The sequence below is a fragment of the Onychomys torridus genome, chromosome 10 (assembly GCF_903995425.1).
Source record: "Onychomys torridus chromosome 10, mOncTor1.1, whole genome shotgun sequence".
Taxonomy (NCBI): Eukaryota; Metazoa; Chordata; class Mammalia; order Rodentia; family Cricetidae; genus Onychomys; species Onychomys torridus.
Genome location: NC_050452.1, coordinates 69,724,890 through 69,745,823, shown reverse-complemented (window position 1 = coordinate 69,745,823; position 20,934 = coordinate 69,724,890). Strand labels below are relative to the sequence as shown.

Genomic DNA, 20,934 nt, shown 5'->3' with positions numbered 1-20,934 from the left:
CTCTTTCTATGCAATATGCCATTGGAATTTTGATAGGATTGCATTGACTGTGAAGATTACTTTGGAAAGAATGATTATCATACTAACATTGCTTTTTCTATGAAGACAAATCAGGAGTTTCCTTGGGCTGCTGAAGATATTGACACAATAGAGATAGTGGCTGTATAGAGGAGAAAGAACCCAAGGTACTTAAGGCATTCTGGGAAAGAAGATCCTAGAAAGAGGGCAGAGATGAGGAGGGTGGCTGGAAATTCCCCAATATTAGCCCAGGCAGAAAGACTATAGGAAAACTATATCCAGATGTTCTTTTAGGAACTTCATTTTGTGGGCTGTTCACTGAAATTCCTCATTATTAATCCAAATCTCTAAAAGATTTGGTTTTGGAGTCAAAGGGAAGGGACCTGTCTTGATATTTAAGTTGTATTGGGATGAATTAATCAAGACAAGAAACACAGGGAGGCCACACTAAACAGAAGGAGTCATGGACAGGAAACGATATCTCCAACACATCTGTGGAGATGGATGGGCGAGTAGAAGGTGGGGGGTTCTCCATGGAGATGGAGAGTCTAAGCAGTTTTCAATTTAAAATTCCCTGGCAGCTGACGAGAAGACAGCGATGCTCACACAGGTGACAATCAGAATACAGCTCTTTGATGATGATTAAATGAAGTGGTTTAGCTCCAGACACAGTACTGACCCCAGTACACACTGGGGTTTGTTTAGTCACTGACAGTAGCTCTTTTTCTCCTGTTCTGAATGTGTGACGGCAATTTGTGACTATGTCTTTTATCTTTGTGATAATTCTGTAATTCTTTGAATGAAGAACATGTCTCTCACTGGTCATTTCATGAAGATTCACAGGCACTTTCTTACTTGGAAGTATAGCACCCCTATAAGACACCAATCTTGCCTAAAATGAATTTGTAATCTAAAAGGGGAGGCAAAATTCACACAGATAATTTTAATTCAAGATTCAAAGCAATATTTCAAAAGTTGGGCCTTGATTTTTCTGTCTGACTCACACAAAGCTCATGTGTGTGTGTGTGTGTGTGTGTGTGTGTGTGTGTGTGTGTGTGTGTGTGTGTGTGTGTCCTTTTATCAGTTTTGTGTCCACATATTAAAATTTGGAAGTTTTATATAAAATTTTTAATTTATTTAAGATTCTTTCATATTTAAATTCACTGCTAAAGATACCTATGGCAGTCCCAGTGCTAATAGGTACTCAACAAAAGTTATTGGATAAATAATAAATGAATAAGTAGAGTCACTAGTATATCAAAATATATTTGATTCAGGAGGACAGAGATTCTGTCTCATTTGTCTCTACATTCATAATATATTAGAACATAATATGGGTTGTGAGTTAAATAAGGCCCCTTCATGAGCAATGATAGACAGTTACTGAGTACAATGTACTAGCAGAGTTCTAAGTGAAGAATGTGAAAGTACCCTTCTAGTCTCATGGACATAAACCATCAGACACCAAAGGTTTAACAGGCATGTACAACCTGTTGACAATGTGACTTGACAACTGTCATCTACAAAGTTCATGTTGGAGAATAATGCAATTGCTGGGCTGAGGCTGTAGTTCAGTTGCTAGAGTATTAGCTAGAGTGCATGAGGCCTTGGGTTCAGTTTCTAGCTCTGCATAAACCAGGTGTCATGGCCTATGTCTAGAATCCCAGCACTTGGGTGGTGTAAGCATGGGGATCAGAAGCAGAAGATCATACCAGATATATAGTGTAGCTAGAGTTTTCCTGCCTGACCCACAGTCAGGACAAATCTTTCTGACCCACCAGTCCCACAGCTGCTCAAACCTAACCGAGTAAACACACAGAGACTTATATTGCTTACAAACTGTATGGCTGTGGCAGGCTTCTTGCTAACTGTTCTTATATCTTAAATTAACCCATTTCTATTAATGTATAAGTTGCCACGTGGCTTATGGCTTGCACGTATCTTAACATGTTGCTTCTCATCATGGTGGCTGGCAGCGTCTCTCTGCCTCAGCCTTCCATTTCCCAGAATTCTCTTCTCTGCTTGTCTCACCTATACTTCCTGCCTGGCTACTGGCCAATCAGCATTTTATTTATACAGAGTGATATTCACAGCAATACAGAGAATTGGAGGATGGTATGGGATAGATGAAACTGTATCTCAAAAAATTACAACAAAAAGGCCTCATAACCTTTTAAGCAAATTTGTGATTTTTTTTTTTTGTGTGTTGGCTGCATTTATAGGCATCCTTGGTTGCATATCTCTGCATGTATCTCATAGTCTGTAGGTTGGAAATTCTGCCTACATTATCTGTTGGATCAAGAATGTGGAGTGGAACCCATAATAAAAGGGTGTGTTGAAGCAACTCAAAGGATGCCTTCAGGGGAATTAACATGGAGCTATGCCAATAACTACAGTAATATTTATTATTTACTGAGTTCTCTAAGAATATCAACCCTGAGTTAAACACACTCATAGAAAGTCTACCAAGTTTTCACAGTTTGGGGCTTGTCTGGTTATTTGTCTGATCCAGGAAGCTCTGACTGAAGTAAATCTATTGCCTGTGTTCTCATCTCCCAAGCCGAGCATGAGCTCATGGTGGTAGAGGATGTTTAAAGGCACCAGTGGACCATGCATATGCTTTATAAAGCCCTCACTGGCATCGCCGTCTTACACATCCCACTGGCCATTGCCTGTCATTTGTTTAGTCTAGATCCCCAGGGAGAAGCTGAGGATCCTCTAAGCAGCAGGGTGGAAGGTGTGCATAGTTGGGGGTGGACTTCTCAGCTTTCTATTGCGGTGACAACATATGTGAGAAGGAAAAGAAGCACAGATTTACTTGGGCTCATGCTCTCAAGAGTTTCAGCTTATGTTGGCTCTGTTGCATGCTTGGGCAGCAGGTGGTGGTAGCGCAGAACCATTTGCCTCACATCAGTCAGGAAGCAGAAAATCTATAAGGAAGGGCAAGGCCTAGGCCCCCCATCATCCATGTCCTCCAACTCGCTACTTCAAAGTTTACTACTCCCCAATACTGCAGACAAGTTAGACACCCAGCAGTGGGTTAAATTGATGAGATTAGTACCTGTGCTAGCTGATCTCTCTCTTGATAGTTCCACTGTCGGAGACTTTTGGGATGCATATCCAAACCATACTGGGGTACAGAATTATAACCACTCACATAATAAACACTAAATGTGTTGATATTGTTACAATGAAACTGAGGTTTGCATTACAAAACTCAGAAAACAAAATTTTAGAGGTGGTGAATTTGAATTTCAAATCCAGATGTTTCTGCCCTACATTTTTTTTTTTTTTAAATTAGCATTCTACTTTGAAGGAACAGGGGACAATCTAGGATAAAGACACAAGCATCACACTCAAAAGCATTGAAACAAGTAATTTTTTCCTCTGTAATGAATTACAGATACAGAGATAAAAGTGTATGAATATACTGGAAAAATGGAGGCAAAAGGCTATGTGTGTAGGGGATGGGGTGAAGAAGCAGAGACCTTTGTGAGCACAGAGTGGAACTGAGTGGAAGGAAGCAGAAAATCTTCCTCCAAAGAGCTGACATGTAGGTGGATTGCAGAGACAATTTCACAGAAGGAAAGGAAGGGGTTCCTGGCAGAGAGGAATGTAGATTGACAGGCTGTAAAACAAGATCCATTGCTTGGAATCGAGCTGAACACACTGAATTCTTTAAACACAAGCCCTCAGATATTTGAGGCTGCAGAATCATTTGAAGCTCCTAGTACAAAGGCGGTGTCAGGGTCTATCATTAAAGGTTTGTATTCAGCCTGTGTGGCCTAGAGGCCAGGGAGCTAGCATTTTATACAGCAGCTCACAGGAGCAGAGACTCCCTTTGTCATGCTTTCAAAGTGGTTTTCTTGTCCCCAAATTCATGCTCTGGAAGCTTGGTCCCATGTGCAACAGTTGTGAAAAGTGGTGGGACTTTCAAGAAGTGAGGATTGGGACTGAGGCTGTAACTCAGTGGCACAGCACTTGTGTAGCATGTATGAGGCCTTGGGTTTGATTCCCAACACAAGAAAAAAGAATCATAAATAGGAAGTAGGGTCCAGTAGGAGGTGACTAGGTTCCTGGGACCTGACCCTTAGGAGGGATTGATTCTGATCTGGAGGAGCTCCTATCAAAGCAGGGTGTTTGACCTCTCCTATAGGCACTTCAGTGTTCTTGTTTCCTTTATCACTATGTGTGATGGTTCAATCTTTGTTGCTAACTTGACAAGTTTTAAAACCATCTAGGTGACACAGTTCTGGGTATGTCATTTAGGGAGTTTCAAGAAAGATTTACCCCTGAATGTGGGTAATACCACCCTATGGACTAAGATCCTGGACTGCAAAACATGGAGCCATTGAGCTGAGCACCAACATTCATCTGTCTCTGCTTCCTGGCTGTGAGTGCAGCTTGACCAGCATCTTCAAACTCCTATTGCTATGACTTTCTTGCTGTGCTGGACTTTACCATTAAACTGTGAGCTCAAACAAACCCTTCCTATCTTAAGTTGCTCCTGTCGGATATGGTGCTGTAAGAAAGAGAAACATGTCCCTCCTAAGGTCTTTCCCTGTTAGCAAGCCTCTCTGGAGCTGTGGGTTGCAGTCTGGCTATCCCTTCCATCACATCTAGTATCCACTTATGAGTGAGTACATGCTGTTTTTGTCCTTCTGAGTCTGGGTTACCTCATTCAGGATGATATTTTCTAGTTCCATCCATTTGCCTCAAATTTCATGATATCATTATTTTTTACTGCTGAGTAGTACTCCATTGTGTATATGTGCCACATTTTCTTTATCCATTCTTCTGACCTAGCAAAGGAGAAGTGGATGAGATCTACTTGAGGGGACTGGGTGTTGTGGGGTGGCAGAGGGCAAGGAGTGGGGGATGCGAACATAGGGAAATGGGAGGGTCAAGCTGGAACAGGGACAGAGTGTGAGGGCAGGGAGGGAGATACCATGATACATGAGGATATCATGGGAATAGGAAGAGGCAGGGTGCTGGGGATGCTCTCAGGAATCCAAAAGGATGACCCCACCTTGGAATGCTGGCAGTGGTCCAGAGGGTGCCTGGACTGGTCTACTCTGGTGACTGGTCTAGCGAATACCCTAACTGTCATCATAGAGCCTTGGTCCAATGACTGATGGAGGAAGATGCAGAGATCCATGGCCAGGCACCAGGCTGAGTTCTCAGAATCCAATCAATGAGAGAGAGGAGAAATTCTGCAGGACAGGGGGGAGGCGTCAAGATCATGATGGGAAGATGTGCAGAGATGACCGGCCACACTAGTGGAAGCCCATGAACTGTAGATTAGTGGAGCCCCCATGGGATGGAATAGGCCCTCTGGATAGGGAAGATGGTTGTTTGGCTTCAGCTGTTTGGGGGGCACCCAGGCAGGGGGATTGGGATCTGTCCCTGGTGTATGGGCAGGCTTTGGGGAATCTGGTGCCTGAGGTGTGACGCTTTGCACAGCCTTGGTGCAGTGGGAAGGGGCTTGGACCTGCCTAGGCTCAGTGTGCCAGGCTCTGCTGACTCTCCATGGGAGACCTTGATTTGGGAGATATGGGGATGTGGGGTGGCTTGGGAGAGAGGGCTGGGGGGGGGGAAGAGGGAGAATGGAGGAGGGAAGAGGTGAGACCTGTGGGTAGTATGTAGAGTGAGTAGAAAATTTCTTAATAAAGAAATGAAAAAAGAAAGAGAAATATAACTAATACACTGACATCATATACTTATTCAAGTTTCAAAATGATGAGCTAAAGAAAATGAACCTGATTTTCTTTTCCAGTATCCACTATAGGTGTTTTATATCAATACAACATGCAAAAGACACATAAAGATTGATAAGCCCTTTATATGCATTGAAGGCAGCAGAAGGAAGACAGGAGGTGATATGGTCTAGTAACATAGGAGCAGATGAAGGAGGCTCTTCAAACCATGTTGAGTTCTGAGTTCACTTTCTATGCAGTAATGATGTTCCTCAAGAAGTCAAGAGAATATTAGGATCCAATGTAAATGTTGGAAGGTCATTTCTCTTGCATTGTATCATTCAGATCAGAACTAATAAAGTGTTGCAAGAGAGAGATCACTCAGAAGTGATTGTTACAGTCTAGATGGACCACATCAAAGGTGGGACATTATGGCTTAAAAATATTAGTCTGAGTCATAGTTATAAGCTGACTGTCTTCATTTATGATATGTTGCGTGAATGTATTATAAATTAAAAATGGATAGATTTGGAGGAGATAGAAAGACCTTTGTAAGGCCAGTACTGATGAACTCTAATAGAGTACGAATTTGCTGAACTCTAATTTTTGATTAATTAAATTTTGGTGGTATGTCTTCATTCTGAAATGCATCCTCTACCCAGATAGAACCTACTTTCAGGCCAGTGTTCTTTAAAAAAAATATAACTCCTTTCCTGAAGGCTCCTTAAACATACAGATCTCCTTCCAAGATTAATTAGGCGATCTCCCTGGGTCAGTTCTATTAACCTGTAATTAGGATGTAAAGTTGCTCACTCTCCAAGACACTGTAATTGCACCTCACCATGTACAAATACACGCGGTACTGGAAAACAACTGGGAGAAGGAAACCCGGTGGCAGGGCACAGTGCTCTTGGCTCCTGGCCTGGTCCTAAGAGTGGCAAGGGAGTTTCCTGATCCTTCTTTACATAGTGGGTTCTGATAAGGATGCTTATGAAAGGAAGCAGACGGGAGACGGAAGTGTCCGGCTGGATACTGTTCAAAGCCCTTTACATAAGCATGTGCGCCTGACTCCTAACTTCCTCCCCTCTGTGCACAGCTCATTTTCAGCAGGAGAAGTGACTTAAGTCACCAGTGAAGATATTAAGGCTTTGGGAACGGAAGGACAGGAATTAGTCCCCCCATTTTTCAAGTGCAAAAATGAGAGTTTGAGGATAAAATTTCAACCTGGTTTTCCTCATTTTCCAACCCTGTGCCCCTGAGCAAATAGATGTATGGAAATCCCAGACCTCACTTTCAAAACATTTTTTGAGGGCGTGGCAGTTTGAATGTCATTGGCCCCCATAATCTCATAGGGAATGGCACTAATAGGAGGTGTGGCCTCGTTGGAAGAAGTGTGTCACTGTGGGGGTGGGCTTTGAGGTTTCATATACACAGGATACCACCCACTGTGTCTGTTGATTTCCTGTCACTTGAAAGATGTAGCAGTCTCAGGTCCATCACCCCGTCTGCTGGCTGGCATGCCACCATGCTCCCAGCCATGATAATTGATTGAACCTCTGAACCTGTAAGCAAACCCCATCAATTAACTGTTTTCTTTATAAGAGTTGCCATGGCTGTGGTGTCTCTTCATAGCAAAACAAATCCTGCTAAGACAGAAGGTACAAGTATTCTCATCATTGTCACCAAAACAACCACAACAGCCTGAAGGAGGAAAGGTTCAACTCAGGTTCAACGAGCTTAGTCCATGGATGTTTAGATTCATGGTATTGGGAGAGGTGTCATGGTGGTAGAAGCATGCAGCAGAAGAAGCTTTTTCCTTCGAAGGACAGGAAGCAATGAGCCAGGAAGAAGAACAGGACCAGGTCCACCATTCTGTTTGTTTGTTTGTTTTCAAGACAGGGTTTCTCTGTGTAGCTTTGTGCCTTTCCTGGAACTCATTTGGTAGCCCAGCCTGGCCTTGAACTCACAGAGATCTGCCTGGCTCTGCCTCCCGAGTGCTGGGATTAAAGGTGTGCGCCACCACCGCCTGGCCCAGGTCCACCATTCTAAGGCATGTCCATAGTGATATACTTTCTGAAACTCAGCTCCACTCAACCTCCAAAAGTTTTCCAGAACTTCCCAGGATAGTGCCACTAGCTGGGGGCCAAGCATTCACACATACAATGTCAGGACATTTCACAATCTAACCATAACAGAAGATAATTCTCCTCCATCTATGTGTTCAACATCTCTTCCCGAGCCACAGTATGAGATCCAATGCTCTTGACATGCTCCTGTTCCTAGCTTTACTGAGATTATACCCTTACAATTAATTAATAAGTCACAGTTTTTTTTGTATCTTTTTTTACTTTACATAAAAAGGAATGTTATAGTTACAAAGAACAACTATAAGTGTCTATCAGCATCTTCATCTATCACAATACAAATGTCTTTCATTTTCATCAACCACCCCTGCCTCCACCTAGGCTCATCTTGGAAGAGGAGATGGAAAGAATGTAAGAGATGGGAAATTGTAGGGAAGTGCTGCTGAATGATGTCTTCTAAACATGGCAGAGCTGCTGTACTTGTGATGTCATGAATCATCACTTATACAAGACTCACATAAGCCCTTAAAATCCCAACATGGACACAGGAAGGGCTACTGAAGCCCCAGTCCTAGCTGAGGAGCTATTGGCCCTTGATAGCAAGCAGCCGAGGGACCAATAGTTTTTGTAGGGTGGGCACTGGTAGATCGCTCATGGGACAATCCCATAGCCATGCACACATAGGTATGGTATGATTGGAATATTTTTTTAATGAAGACAATTAAATGGGAGGGAGATGTATGTGGAGTAATCTTTGGGGGTGGGTGGGAAGGAGAAACAAGGTGTGGATATGATCGGAATACCACTGTACACACATACAAGAATAAAATTTTAATATATGAATATTCTCATCCCAACTTGCTTTTCTGTTTCTGCTCTCAAGCAACATGAGTGATGATGATGTTTCTTTGTGACAGAACAGATGATCCACAAAAGAAGCTTGAAAGGAAGAAGAGAATTGCATTGAGTTTTAAAGTGGCCCCTCTCCAGTATGTGAACAGTTCAAATTCCAGAACCTGCAGATGTGTCTGCGAGCTATGCTGGAGGCTCTTGAGATGAGATCATTTGGATTGTCTCGATGAGCTCTGACTCCAAAAAGAAGTGTTTTTATTAGAGCAAGAAATGAAGAGAGCAATGGAGATAAAGAGAAGGTTGGGTGAAACCAGAGGAAAAGCTTAACATAGCCCTGAACACCCAAGGGCAACAGAGGTTTGGAGAAATGAAATTTCTCTTGAGCATTTTTGGGGAGTCAGACCTGGTGATGGAAGGAATGTTTTTCTGTTGTAAGCCATTCAGTATGTCATTTGTTTGGGTAGCTCCAGAAAGCCAAGGTGACAGGGCTCAGGACAGCCATGAAGGCTAGGCAGATGGGCATGTAGGATGGAAGCTCTCAGGAGGTAATGCCCCAGGTTCATATAAACACAAGGTCAGACACTTGAAAGAACCAAGGAGTCAGCCTGAAATATCAGCCTCACTCCAGCTTGATCTGCAAAGGGTGGATTTCCAAACCTGCAAGACACATAGACTAATTATTATTTCAAGAAAGGAGAAACACCAGCTTACTACTGAGGTGACTCATACCCATGCTTATCATCTTTTATAATAACCAAGTTATGAAATCAGCCTTGGTGCTCATAAACTGCAAATAAGTAAAGACATTGTGGTGCATAAACACAATTGAGTATTATTCAGCCATAAAGTGGAATGGAATTATGTTATTTGCAAGAAAACTGATGGGACTGAAGATCACCATGCTAAGTGAAGTGAAGCTCACAAAGACAAGTGCCATACATTTTCCCTCATGTGTGGAATCTAAGGGAAAGAAAAGAACATGGAAGTAAAAGGTGGACTCTTATGGATGTGGAGAGCAAAGACAGAGAGAGGGAGTAGGGGGAGGTGGAGGAAGACTAGAAAGAATCATCAAGAGAGTGAATCTGAACAAAGTACGTCATATGCATGTATGGAAATGTCATAATGAACCCTTCACTTTGTACAATAAACATTTAGTTAAAAATGTCAGCATGTTAACTCTTAGAAAGGCCAATAGACCACCCCTGAGAAATAAGACAAACTGTTCACTCAGGGCTTGACACCAGTGCGTACTTGGCAGTTGTCTGGTTTTATCTTTGTCCTTTGGTCCCTTGATGTCTGTTAACTGGTCATCAGAGAGGACTCCAATCCAGAAAACAGGAAAAGCTCTGCTCTCACCCACACCACACCTCACCTCAGTTCTGGAAATAATGTTGGTTTTTTATTTCTTCCTGACAAGCTGAGGATCAGAGATGGCCAGTGACATTTCCCTGTGTTGAATCTAGAGTCAAACTCTGGACTCTGTTATTTCCCAGCCATCCATGGAACCAAGTCTGGGCACAGCCCTTGACTCTCCCATGAGTTTTGGATTTCTACTTTTCTTCTGGGCAGCTAATGTTCCAGTTGAGGACCTGAGACTGAAGAGACTGTTTCTACCTTCTGTCGAAACATGGCTCCACAGGAGGGAGCAATCTGAGAATAAACTTGAAATATAAATGAAGAATAAGATAAATGTCAAATGGAAAAAGAAGAGTTATTAGAGGCAGTTAGAGTCTGGATAAGCAAGAGCCTGAAGTTCACACTCCACAGAAAAATGCCCTCCCTTCTCTAAGAATCCTGAAGCTGCTTCTGCCTCAGCTGGACCAAGAAGCCACCCTGTGGCTTAAAACACCTCTGAAATGAGTGAGGAGGTAACTTCCCATCTTTGCCAATGTTTGCCTTGCAGTGTGTTGACTGAGTCTTCTATGCAAACTGAGAAGCTAATTGAACCGCCATCATTTCAGCTGAAAAAACACTTGGGCTTGCCAAAGTGCATTTGCTTGTGTACACAATGTCAACAAGGAGGGGGCTGAAGCCTAAATGCCAGGTGCAGAGTGGAAAGCTGTGTGTTTGGGGGTGGTGGGGGCTGAGATTAGAAGGACTTACCTCATACTCCAACAGATAGTTTCTTTGACTCAGGAGGCCCAAGGTTGCAGACTGAGAGAGAAGTAGAAGCAACAGGGTCCTACCACATGCCACCAGTTCCACACTGAGTCAGGCTGATCTTGCAAATAGGAAAATTTAATTTCCTCCTGCACATCCGAGATTTTATTCAGTTAAAGGCCTGGGCCTTACCTCTGTCCCTTCTCTTCTTTGACTATGTCCTGTGTTCTTTATGCGTTGTTCAGACTCCTGCGAATATGAGGCCTTACCTAAGCACAGAGATACATGAAGAAATAAAATATAAAAGTATAAGGCTTCAGGAGAGACTCTCAAAAGGAGCATCCAAACTCTTCATGAATCAGATTTATCTGAACAAAGAAACCTCCCTTCTTAAAAAAAAGAAAAAGCATCTTATTCTCTTGGCAGATTTATAAAACTGGGTTTTTCCCTCTCAAACTATGTACCAAGTGTGTAATAAGGTCCAAGAAATGGGCCAAGGAATTGCAATATTCTCTTCTCCAGATTTAAAAGACTCCCTCTGGGTTGGGGAAATGTCCAAGGAACTTGCAGCGTGGCTGGCAATGAGAGGAAGCAGAAGTCTGCCATGGAGATGAGAGGTGGTACTTGTCACACACGACCCACTCTCCTACAAAGGCAGAGATTGGATACCAACCTGGAACTCATTAAAGAAATAACCTTTTCCCTGTAATTAAAATCCTGCTCAGATCAAAGCGGAGCTTTTTAGTGGTTGAAAGGCACCAGGTTTAGACAAGGATTCTCTGGTATTTGAAGGTCAAGTGATCTCTTCTATCAGAGGACAGACTTTTAGATATGAGCCATTGGGTGTTGTAGCCAAGAAACTGTACCAGTAATAGCCAGTGCTGGGCTTGGGACTTGGCCAACAGATGCATTTAATAAAACCTAGGAAAACAAGATTAGGCTATCCTTAAGTGATACCTTAGTACTTCATAAATTCATCTCCATTCTCAGAAAGCTATTTCCTAAGGAAAACATGGAATATATCTCTGTAATAGAGAAATAAAACATGTGGCAGTACCAACCCCCACATTTATAGACAGAGAACCTCAAGAGTATGTGAAGAGTGCATTCATCTCTGCAAAGCCCATTGGTGTTCAATATGAGTTGGAATAGATCACTAATGTGTATAACAAGGGGCTGGAGAGGTGGCTTATGGGTAAGGGTGCTTGCTGCCTAGACATTGTAACCTCACTTCAGATCCCCAGCATCCATGTAAAATGCTAGTGTGACCATGAATGCCTATAACTTTTGTATTGGAGCAAGGAGAGACACTTTAGGGTTCTAATGAGACAGGGGGATCCTTTAGGGTTCTCCAACCAGCTAGTCTAGCCAATAAATGGCAAGCTCCAAGTTCATCGAGGTCAAGATTCAAGGGAATAAAGCAGAAAATGATAGAGCAGAACACCTGACATCCTCCTTTGGCCTCCCTGCACACACACACACACACACACACACACACACACACACACACACACAGAGGTGTACACATGTGCACACACACATATGTAATGAAATGTAACTAACCTTCATATAATGGCTACAAGGACTTTATGTTGGCATGTGTAGCATCCTAGCACAATACAGCCATAACTACAAACAGAGAAATCAGGCTCTGAGCACTTAGGTCAGTCATACATGGTCAGGAAAACAGAAGAGCTGAGTCCTGTACTGGAACCTGGCTGACTCCTTAAACACTGTGCATGTTGCTTCTCTAGCTTTCTCACCAGCTCTCAAAATCTAGATCCTGCATCCGTCTGCCCAGCTTCCTTTAAAAAATATAAACACCCCCAAATCTTAAGAAATGGACTTCATCATTTTTATGTTTATTTTTATTGCTGTATTTTTCTTTTTTATTTTTAACTACTATATTTACTTAAACCACTCCCAGTAATGGCCTGGGAATCCAACATGTTCTCTGGGAGACAGCTATGCTAATTCTATTTTATACCCAGCTCACCAGCAGCAAGGGGTGAAGGAGTTCCCTCTGTGGCAAAGACAGAAAACAACAGAGTTTTAGTACTGAAATCAAGGCTAGGTGCTGACTCCAGTGTTGAATTGCAGTATTCTCTCTCTTTGTCTCTGTCTCTGTCTCTGTCTCTCTCTTTCTGAAACTATCATCCAGCTCACATTTAACTTACAATTTCTCTAACTATCATCACTGGATAGCTGTTGCCCATCCAGAATGAGAGGGACAGTTCTAAGAAGGCCCAGTTTCCTTCTGTGGTCCTTTTGGGCTGTCTTGGCCATCTATGGACCCTGTCTCCTTCTGTGCCTCACTGGAGGTTCCTCAAAAGCTCTTCTTTATCTAGACCTTTCTAAGATCAGAGGCCTACTCAGCTGTAATTTTATGATTTCTCTCTCTTTGTCTCCCTCCATCCCTCCTTCCTTCCCTCCCAACCTTCCTCCATCCTCTTCTTTTTCTCTATTCTGTTTTTATAGTTGGGTGATGTCTTCCTGATGACATGGGTGCAGTGTGCATGGGGACCCAGTCATTGTCCATAAGATTCGGCATATGTGGACTGTCTTCTTGCTTGGCTCTCATCTCCCCACTGACAGTCTGGTCTGTCCCAGAGTTTGTGTTTAGGGATCCTGAGAAGGCCTGAAAATGTGTTCTTGTGTCAAAAACAGATGGTGGCTCCAGGGTCCTACCTGAGAAGAGGGAACTTGAGCAGCCTCAGCCTGTGAAGTGGCCTGAGGACATGCTTACACAGGCCACAGTGCTTTTTCACTCCCTAGTTTAGGTCCTGGCCAGGAGCATCTGTGCCCCTGAATATAGCATTCTTTGAGAGATAGCTCTTTGCCCATTAGCCCAAAAGGGCTATATTCCTCACTGTGCCCTTCCTGTGCATGAGGCATATCAATTGTGGTCCTATGACCCTTAAGGTCAAAGGAGAGCCCAGTGGATTCTGAAGATTTCAGCAAGTTCCCAGGAGGCTTCCAGTGTCAATGGCTCTAAAGTGTATGTCTCTCTGGCCAATGCAATCTCTTCACTCTTATTTATTTTATATCTGAAGCTTCATCTTCTTCTTGAGTCAGGACCTGAGTTCTTCCCAGCAGCCTAACAGTGACTAACACCAGGAGCAATTCTTTCAGTTAGCGTCAGACTTTCTGGGCCACTGTCTGTTCATCTCTTCAAGAGTCCCCAAACTGAATGTTGAATCCTGTTTCCACTTGTGTGCACTGACTTTTACTGCACACCCTTGCTGGTCCTCATTCTGTCATAGGTTCATGGTAATGATCCAGTCTTTTCCGTCTCATAAGCTTGCCATTGAGTTGGTTAAGGGAGGGCAGGTGAAGAATTCTCAGGAGAGAATTCTCTGAGGCTGATATTTCTGGCGTTATCCTCTAGTGTGGAAATGGTTAAATTATATGAGATAAAGAGTGTGTCTTACTGTGAGATTCAGTGGAGCAGGAAGGGGGAGGTCAGAATGGTCCCTGCCTAAGGCCAGACATGAGAGCTTTAGAGTTTTTCTTTAATGGGACTGAACTGAGCTTCTTGGAAATCTGGAGGTGGTCAAGTAGGACTTCTCAGGGCCACAGTAAGCATACACCAGCTGATGGGGCAGTTTTCTCTGGTTCTTTGATGGCAGTAGCGGATTTCTTAGCAGACTTCAGGATATGGTCACCAGTTTACACATGAGTTCAATTTCTGCCTCTGCCCCAAGTGAATGAGCTGCCCAGATTATCCTTTAAAATCATTTTTTGATTGAGGAAATTCTGTGTCTTTATGGTTCATTTGAGCTCTGAAGTATATATACATTGTGGGATGGTTAAATCTAAGCTAACGAAAAAATGGATCAGTTCACGTGGTGATCATGCTGGGAGAACATGTAATAGCAATCTCCACAATTTCAAGAATAAAATATACCATCCAGAATGCTGGTGGCTACTCTGTGTGGTTGCTCCCTTCCACACAGCCCTCCAATCTAATTGTAATTACTTATCTTTTGACCAACATGTTGCCTTTCCTCACCCCAGTAGCCACCCCAGCCATTCTACCCTCTAATTCTATGTACTCTCTAGTTTTACATTCCACACATGTGAGATTTTGTGGTGTTTGTCTTTCTGTGCTAGATGCTTATGTACGCTGTAGCAATCGATAGGGTTTTCATCCTGTCTACAGATGAAGAACCTTTTTTTTTTTTTTCATCTCTTGATGAGGATTTAGGCTAATTCCGTATATTGGCTCTTGTGAGCACCACTACGATAAACTTGGGAGTTCATACAGGTCTTTGACATATTGACCTTACAGGGCCCCTTTAGGAGCCTTTTCTCTAAGCATCTGCCATTGCTTGTAACTGGGGCTCCTGTGGAGAGACACACTGTGCATTTACCAGGCACTGCAGCACACTTAACTGCATGAGGTTCTTTCTCGAGGACTGTGGTAGCGTTCTTCTCTTAGCTGCAGAAATAAAGAAGTGGAGACTGAAAAAGCCAGAGACACTCAGTGTCTCTAAGCTGCATGGGGACACATGCAAATGCTAGGCTGTTGTCTCTCTGCCTTCGCCTTTTCATTCACCACCTTGTTATATGATTTCTGCTTCAATGTGGGACTAGTTCTCAGCACCAACAGAAAACAAGGCAGACTTAACAAACAAACACACAAAACAAAAACCTTGGAGGGAGAGGTATAGAGAAGGCTTACAAAGCTTGCTCCTGTTGTAAAGCAAGTTTGAGTTCACACACAAAGGGCATCAGAAGTGGCTCCATGCTGCCTGCAGACACAAAGAAGAAATCAGTTCAAGTACCATCCTTTCTTCCCCCATCTCCCATTTCACATGGGAATGTGCCATTTTCTTTATACTCACATTAATTTAAACTAACATGTGAATGTCAAACGTATTCTCATTAATTTTAATTTTATAACATTTACCTCCATCCTGTGTAGAACCTCCCTTTGAATGCTGGAATCTGCTACACGTGGCTACATTCACACTGATTATTTAACCTTAGATAATTTTTTGACTATTTCTTTCAAAACTACCCTACACAAACCGCAGTAGTGCATTTCAAACAGGGTAATCCAGATGCTCGTGACATGCCATCTTTTTCCATGGGTTCTATGCCTATTTATTATGATCAATCCACATGAGTCCATTTAATGGGTACTAGGAATTTACTAAGACATAAATTGAGGAAATACACTCACAAATACAGAATGGAGTAGACAGCTGAAGTTGTCCTCTGATCTGACCAGGAGTGAATCCACCTTGCTGGCAGGTGCAGGGAGAAGGGGCATATGACCCCAAGGTCACAGATGGAGCAAATACCACTACAATTGTTATTTTACCCTTTTTATTTCCTTCTCTTAGAAGGTGGTGACTGATGATTTAAAATGAGAATCCACAATGAGGAAAGCTTGAATTCAGACTGGAAAGAAATATACATGCACCTCCATGTACTGTATCCTAGAGAACAATGCAGATGTTCTGAATTTTAAAAGGATGTATGAGTTGTGATCAAGACAGGAAAAAAAAAAGATTTATTTAGAAATCTCAGGTATTTTTTAAATCCTATTTAACCTTGGGAAAGTCATTTAAGCAGTCTGAAATAGGTTTTCTGGGTTACTTTTTTACATAGATGACCTCACAAAATAGTCAAAAGGAAAATGGTGTAGAATTCTGTAGTTATGAGAAAGGAAGGCATCCATTAGTTCAATCATAACCACATGACATATATTTAGGGAAGCCGAGCTTTGAACCATGAATACCTGGCATCAGGGCTCAATAAATACACAAGGTCAGTCAGGAAGATTAGAAGGAAGTGGAATGGCCTCAAAAGTCAGGTGGGCAATGAATCTGAAGCCTAGGCATCAGATAGAAACAAGGAGGAAGAAATGCTAATAGGTCAGCATGATTGGGGAACCCCAAAACAAAGCCAGACCCAGGTCGGGGAGCTCTGTACTCATCATAGCTTACTGCCTGGATCATGAGCCTCACGTGGTTTTTGCTAGAACATCAATCTGCCCATCTGTATATGTGTGTTTGTTTGCCCCACAAAGGCTCACATGTCAGGATATTAGGAAACAAGAGGTCTTTAGGTTAACTAGGGGCACCACACTCACAGGGGGTTGGGGTACCTGAGTAACAGTCTGCTTTCCTGTTTGGGTATATGCTGTCTCCCTCATATACATACTCCCACCTTAATGTAATAGAGTTAAGATGGTTCTGAGGCTAATACCATGCCTTGAACCTCTGGAACTCTTAGCTTAAGCAAGCTCCCCCCCCCCTTTTTTTTTGTAAAGTTAGCTTGCCTTAGTTATTTAATTATGGTAATGAAAAATAGACTATAGATATTAGTTTAACAGAAGTCATAAAGGGCTGCGATGTCAGATAGCTTTAAATAATAGAATTTAAAATGTTTTATTACCTTTTTTCCTTCCTTCCTTCCTTCCTTCCTTCCTTCCTTCCTTCCTTCCTTCCTTCCTTTCTTTCTTTCTTTCTTTCTTCCTTTGAGGTTGTTATGAGGGGCACACATGATTCAGTGTGCATGCAGAAGTAACAGGACACTATGCAGGAATCAGTTCTCTCCTTTTACCCTATGGTTCCTAGGGATCAAGCTCAGGTCATCAGGCTTGGGCACAAGTGCTTTAGCGGATGAACCATCTCACTAGCTCCTAAGTTACTAATGGATGCTTTCTTTTCTGAAGGTTAGAAGTCAAAAGGAATTGTCAGTAGGATTATACTGTGTCAGAAGCTCCTTGGGGAAATTTTATTCTGTGCCTTTCTTTTAGCTTCTGAGGTTGCTAAAAGTTTTGTGTTGTTTTTAGATACAACAAGCTAACAACTGTATCTGTCTTCAGTGCCCTCTTCCCACCCGTGTGTGTATGTGTATGTGTGTGTTCACACTGTCTTCTAGCATGTCCAGTGTCATATTAAATTAGATTCTACCATAATGACTTCATCTTGATTTTATAGTATCTACATCCACCCCATTTCCATATGGCCATCTTATGGATACTGGACATATGACTTCAATATGTCTTTTGGGAAATATTATTGAACCTACAATCATGGACCTTTCATTGTCAAGGCTCACTACAATGTCATACAATAAACCCCTCTGCCCTTACTGTCTCTCACAATGACTGCTGTGCACCATGTGCCCTCAGAGCTAAAGACCCCCATACCCCTGTTCATGAGGCAGGTGGAGACATGCACATTTCAAGAGTAAGGAAATCTTCCCCACTGGGAAGTTGAAGGTTGTCATCTGTGCTTAGAGCCTGCTATGTTTCTGTCTCATTGCAGAGCCCTGACTTTTTTTATTCTGACCTGTGTGCTCTGGAAAGGTCAAATCCTCCCTGTGGACCACCTTCAAGCCATCACTGATGCATCCAGAATCATCAGATTGAGGCACTCAGTCAAGAGGAGGGAGAGGTCAAAGAGCACAGATTACAGATTCCTCCTGTGACCTTTCACTAGTTTTTGTAATTAGCTTTTCATTAAAACCACTGTCTGACACTTTGTAATTGTTTAAAATTATACAAGCAAAATATCCATTAAGGTAAGTGTGTATAAGTATTGGTGTGATTAGCTTCAAAAGACAGCACTTCAGGGAAGTTTGAGCTGCATTTTCCTTCTGTCTTTCTTTCCTTTCTTTTTCCTCCTGTTCTCACTCTTTCTCTACCCTGTGTATGGGAGCTTTGTGTGAATTTGTGTTTGTGAAACTGACAGAGCTGATAAAGGGCTTCAGCACCTCCACTGCATGTCAATGTTTGATTAAATAGTAAGATCACTTGCTCTGACTTTGGCAGAAGCACCAGCTCCCTGTTTCCCTTAGAGCAATTGCCTGAGATCAGCAGTAGAAAAGCAGATTTGACCTGATGATATGCTTGCTCCACTTTATGCATCCTGGACTTCCTATTTCCTCTTTTCTTGCAATAGGCAACTGTTTTACCTTTTAAAGGTATTTGGACATTCTAGAAGAATGAAGACTCTGAAACCAGAACCCTGAGTTCCACTCCTAAGTCAAGCACTTTCTCCAAGGCCTGATTTTCTGTTTGTTTATTTATTTATTTATTTTTTTGCCTGCGTCTTACCCTTCATCTCATTCATTTATTTGGGTTTTCATAAGAACTAGTGGAGCACATTCTTATTATGCACTAGCCATTGTTCTGGACCCATTAGTGAGTGGAAAATGTTTCTAGTCTCAGGGAACTCACACTCACATGTTGGTATTTTACACATTTTCTGAAATATTGGAGAGGCACCTTTTCATGCACGCACATACCATACATTGTTTTGACATCCTAATCCACAGATGTCGTATGTAGATGAATCTCTCATGTACTTGATAGACAACATCTTTCTGCAATATCCCCTTCAATTGCATTTCTACCAGCCTTTTCCAATTCAGATGGCCTGCAAAGCATATCTGACCCAATATTGACATGATAAAGCAACCCTGCTACTGAACATCTGCCCTACAGCCTGCTCTTGCCCATATTTCCTCTCAAATGTACAAATACCCACAAAGGCACTGAGAACTATGTTTCTCTCTGTCCTATCTAGTTCATGCTTTGCTGTCAGGAGGCAGATAATAGATACACAAGTGAGTGATAGAATGAATGAATAAGGAATACAGACAGTTCTTCCTTCACATTGCAAGGCACCTAATCCATCCAGTAGATAAAGCATCAAGTCCAGCATAGAAGGATGATCCTAGGAAAGGTATTACTCATGGTTTGCTTAACAGAAGAAAATCTTTACTGAGGGGCCAGCAAACTCCTTAGGTGTTTAAGCAACAACAGGAAAATTCCTATGTAGAAAACCTGAATAGGTGTAACAGAAAGTATGTGAAAATGAAAAGCCATAATTAATCTGTGAAATAGCTTGATGGAGTGTTGTGCAAAACATTTCTCTATTCTGAAACTCATCACATTATCCCATCCCCCAAGTCATGTGATCTTCAGAAAGTTTTCTTAGATGTGTATTTGTTAGCTGTATTCATAAACCCAAGGTGTAATGAAGGATTCCAAACTCAGTGGCTTTTTGTAGTCTGCAATTCTTACCCCCATTGTCTGCAGGATAACTGTGTCCAGCTGCCTTGCAATAGGCTTAGGTGAACAAAAAGAAGCCTGCAGCCTTTCTTTCTTTTGTCCTTGCTTATTTTAGTGGTTCTTAGGAGGTCTCTCTCTCTCTCTCTCTCTCTCTCCCCCCACCTCCTTCTTATAACAGGTAAAATGGCACTTTGACACCTACCTAAAGACTGACTAGATGATGAAATCTGTGACTCTTAGGGAGCTATAGGGTAAGTTTACACTTTGCTCCTAAAGGATTCCTTTTTGATCTGCCCAGGGAACCCAGTACCATGAGAAGGGCCCGAGTGAGCAAGAAGTCTGTTTTAAGCTAAGGAGAAGGGTCAGAGACAGACAGACAGACAGATAGATAGATAGGTAGATAGAAAGATAGATAGATAGATAGATAGATAGATAGATATCCCCGTAGCTCCCCCTAGTTTATCCTATCAACTGACCAAATCACATTCCCTAATACTGTAAAGTTAACTGCCTCTCTCCTCTCTACCTTGCATGAAGGTAAATGGGGAAAGCACAGGACAGATCTATGTAGCTAGCTACAGGCATCCTTCCTTATTTGAGAATGCTCTTTGGCATGTCCTATTTAAACACTGCCTTTCCCGTCATCAGTGTTTTTGGGGAACTTTCTAGAATAGTGTCTTGTGTTTTACTGCTGCAGTCTTTGCTAAGCAGGCCAATGCCTAACTTATGACCCACCTCAGTCCTTGTTCTGGTGAGATGCTCTGGTCCTTGTCAACTTTCCTGGCAGACTTCCTCTTGAAGAGCTTGTGTGGGTCAGGGCTGATCCAGCTGCCCCTCACTGCACTGCTAAGAAAGTGCTGCTGAACCAGGTGCTGTTGCCAGCTAGCCTGTGTTCTCCAGCCAGGCACCGTCACCAGTCCTGTGCCCTCCTGCTCCTTATAGATCATGTCTATTTACCAGATATCACTCACTGCATGTTGTGGAGCCCCGAGTCAGAGGGAAGAGTGAGGCTCCTAAGAGCTGTGCTCACCTCCACGGGGAAGAGGCAGAGAAATGCTTCCACTCAAGCTTCTAAGTGGATAACATTTCCTTTTTGGAAACAACAACAACAACAACAACAACAAAACAAAGCAAAACAACCTCTCCA

The 20,934-nt window shown here is 42.5% G+C and overlaps 1 protein-coding gene across 1 annotated transcript in view; it reads right to left on the bottom strand.

Annotated features, from left to right (window-relative positions):
- Clnk (cytokine dependent hematopoietic cell linker) overlaps positions 1 to 20,734 on the bottom strand; it is a 286,854-nt gene extending 266,120 nt beyond the window's left edge. The window contains exon 1 of the mRNA XM_036200349.1: positions 20,523 to 20,734. Coding sequence (XP_036056242.1) covers positions 20,523 to 20,734 — 212 coding nt within the window. The remainder of the gene's footprint in view (positions 1 to 20,522) is intronic.
- Positions 20,735 to 20,934: the final 200 nt, after the last annotated feature.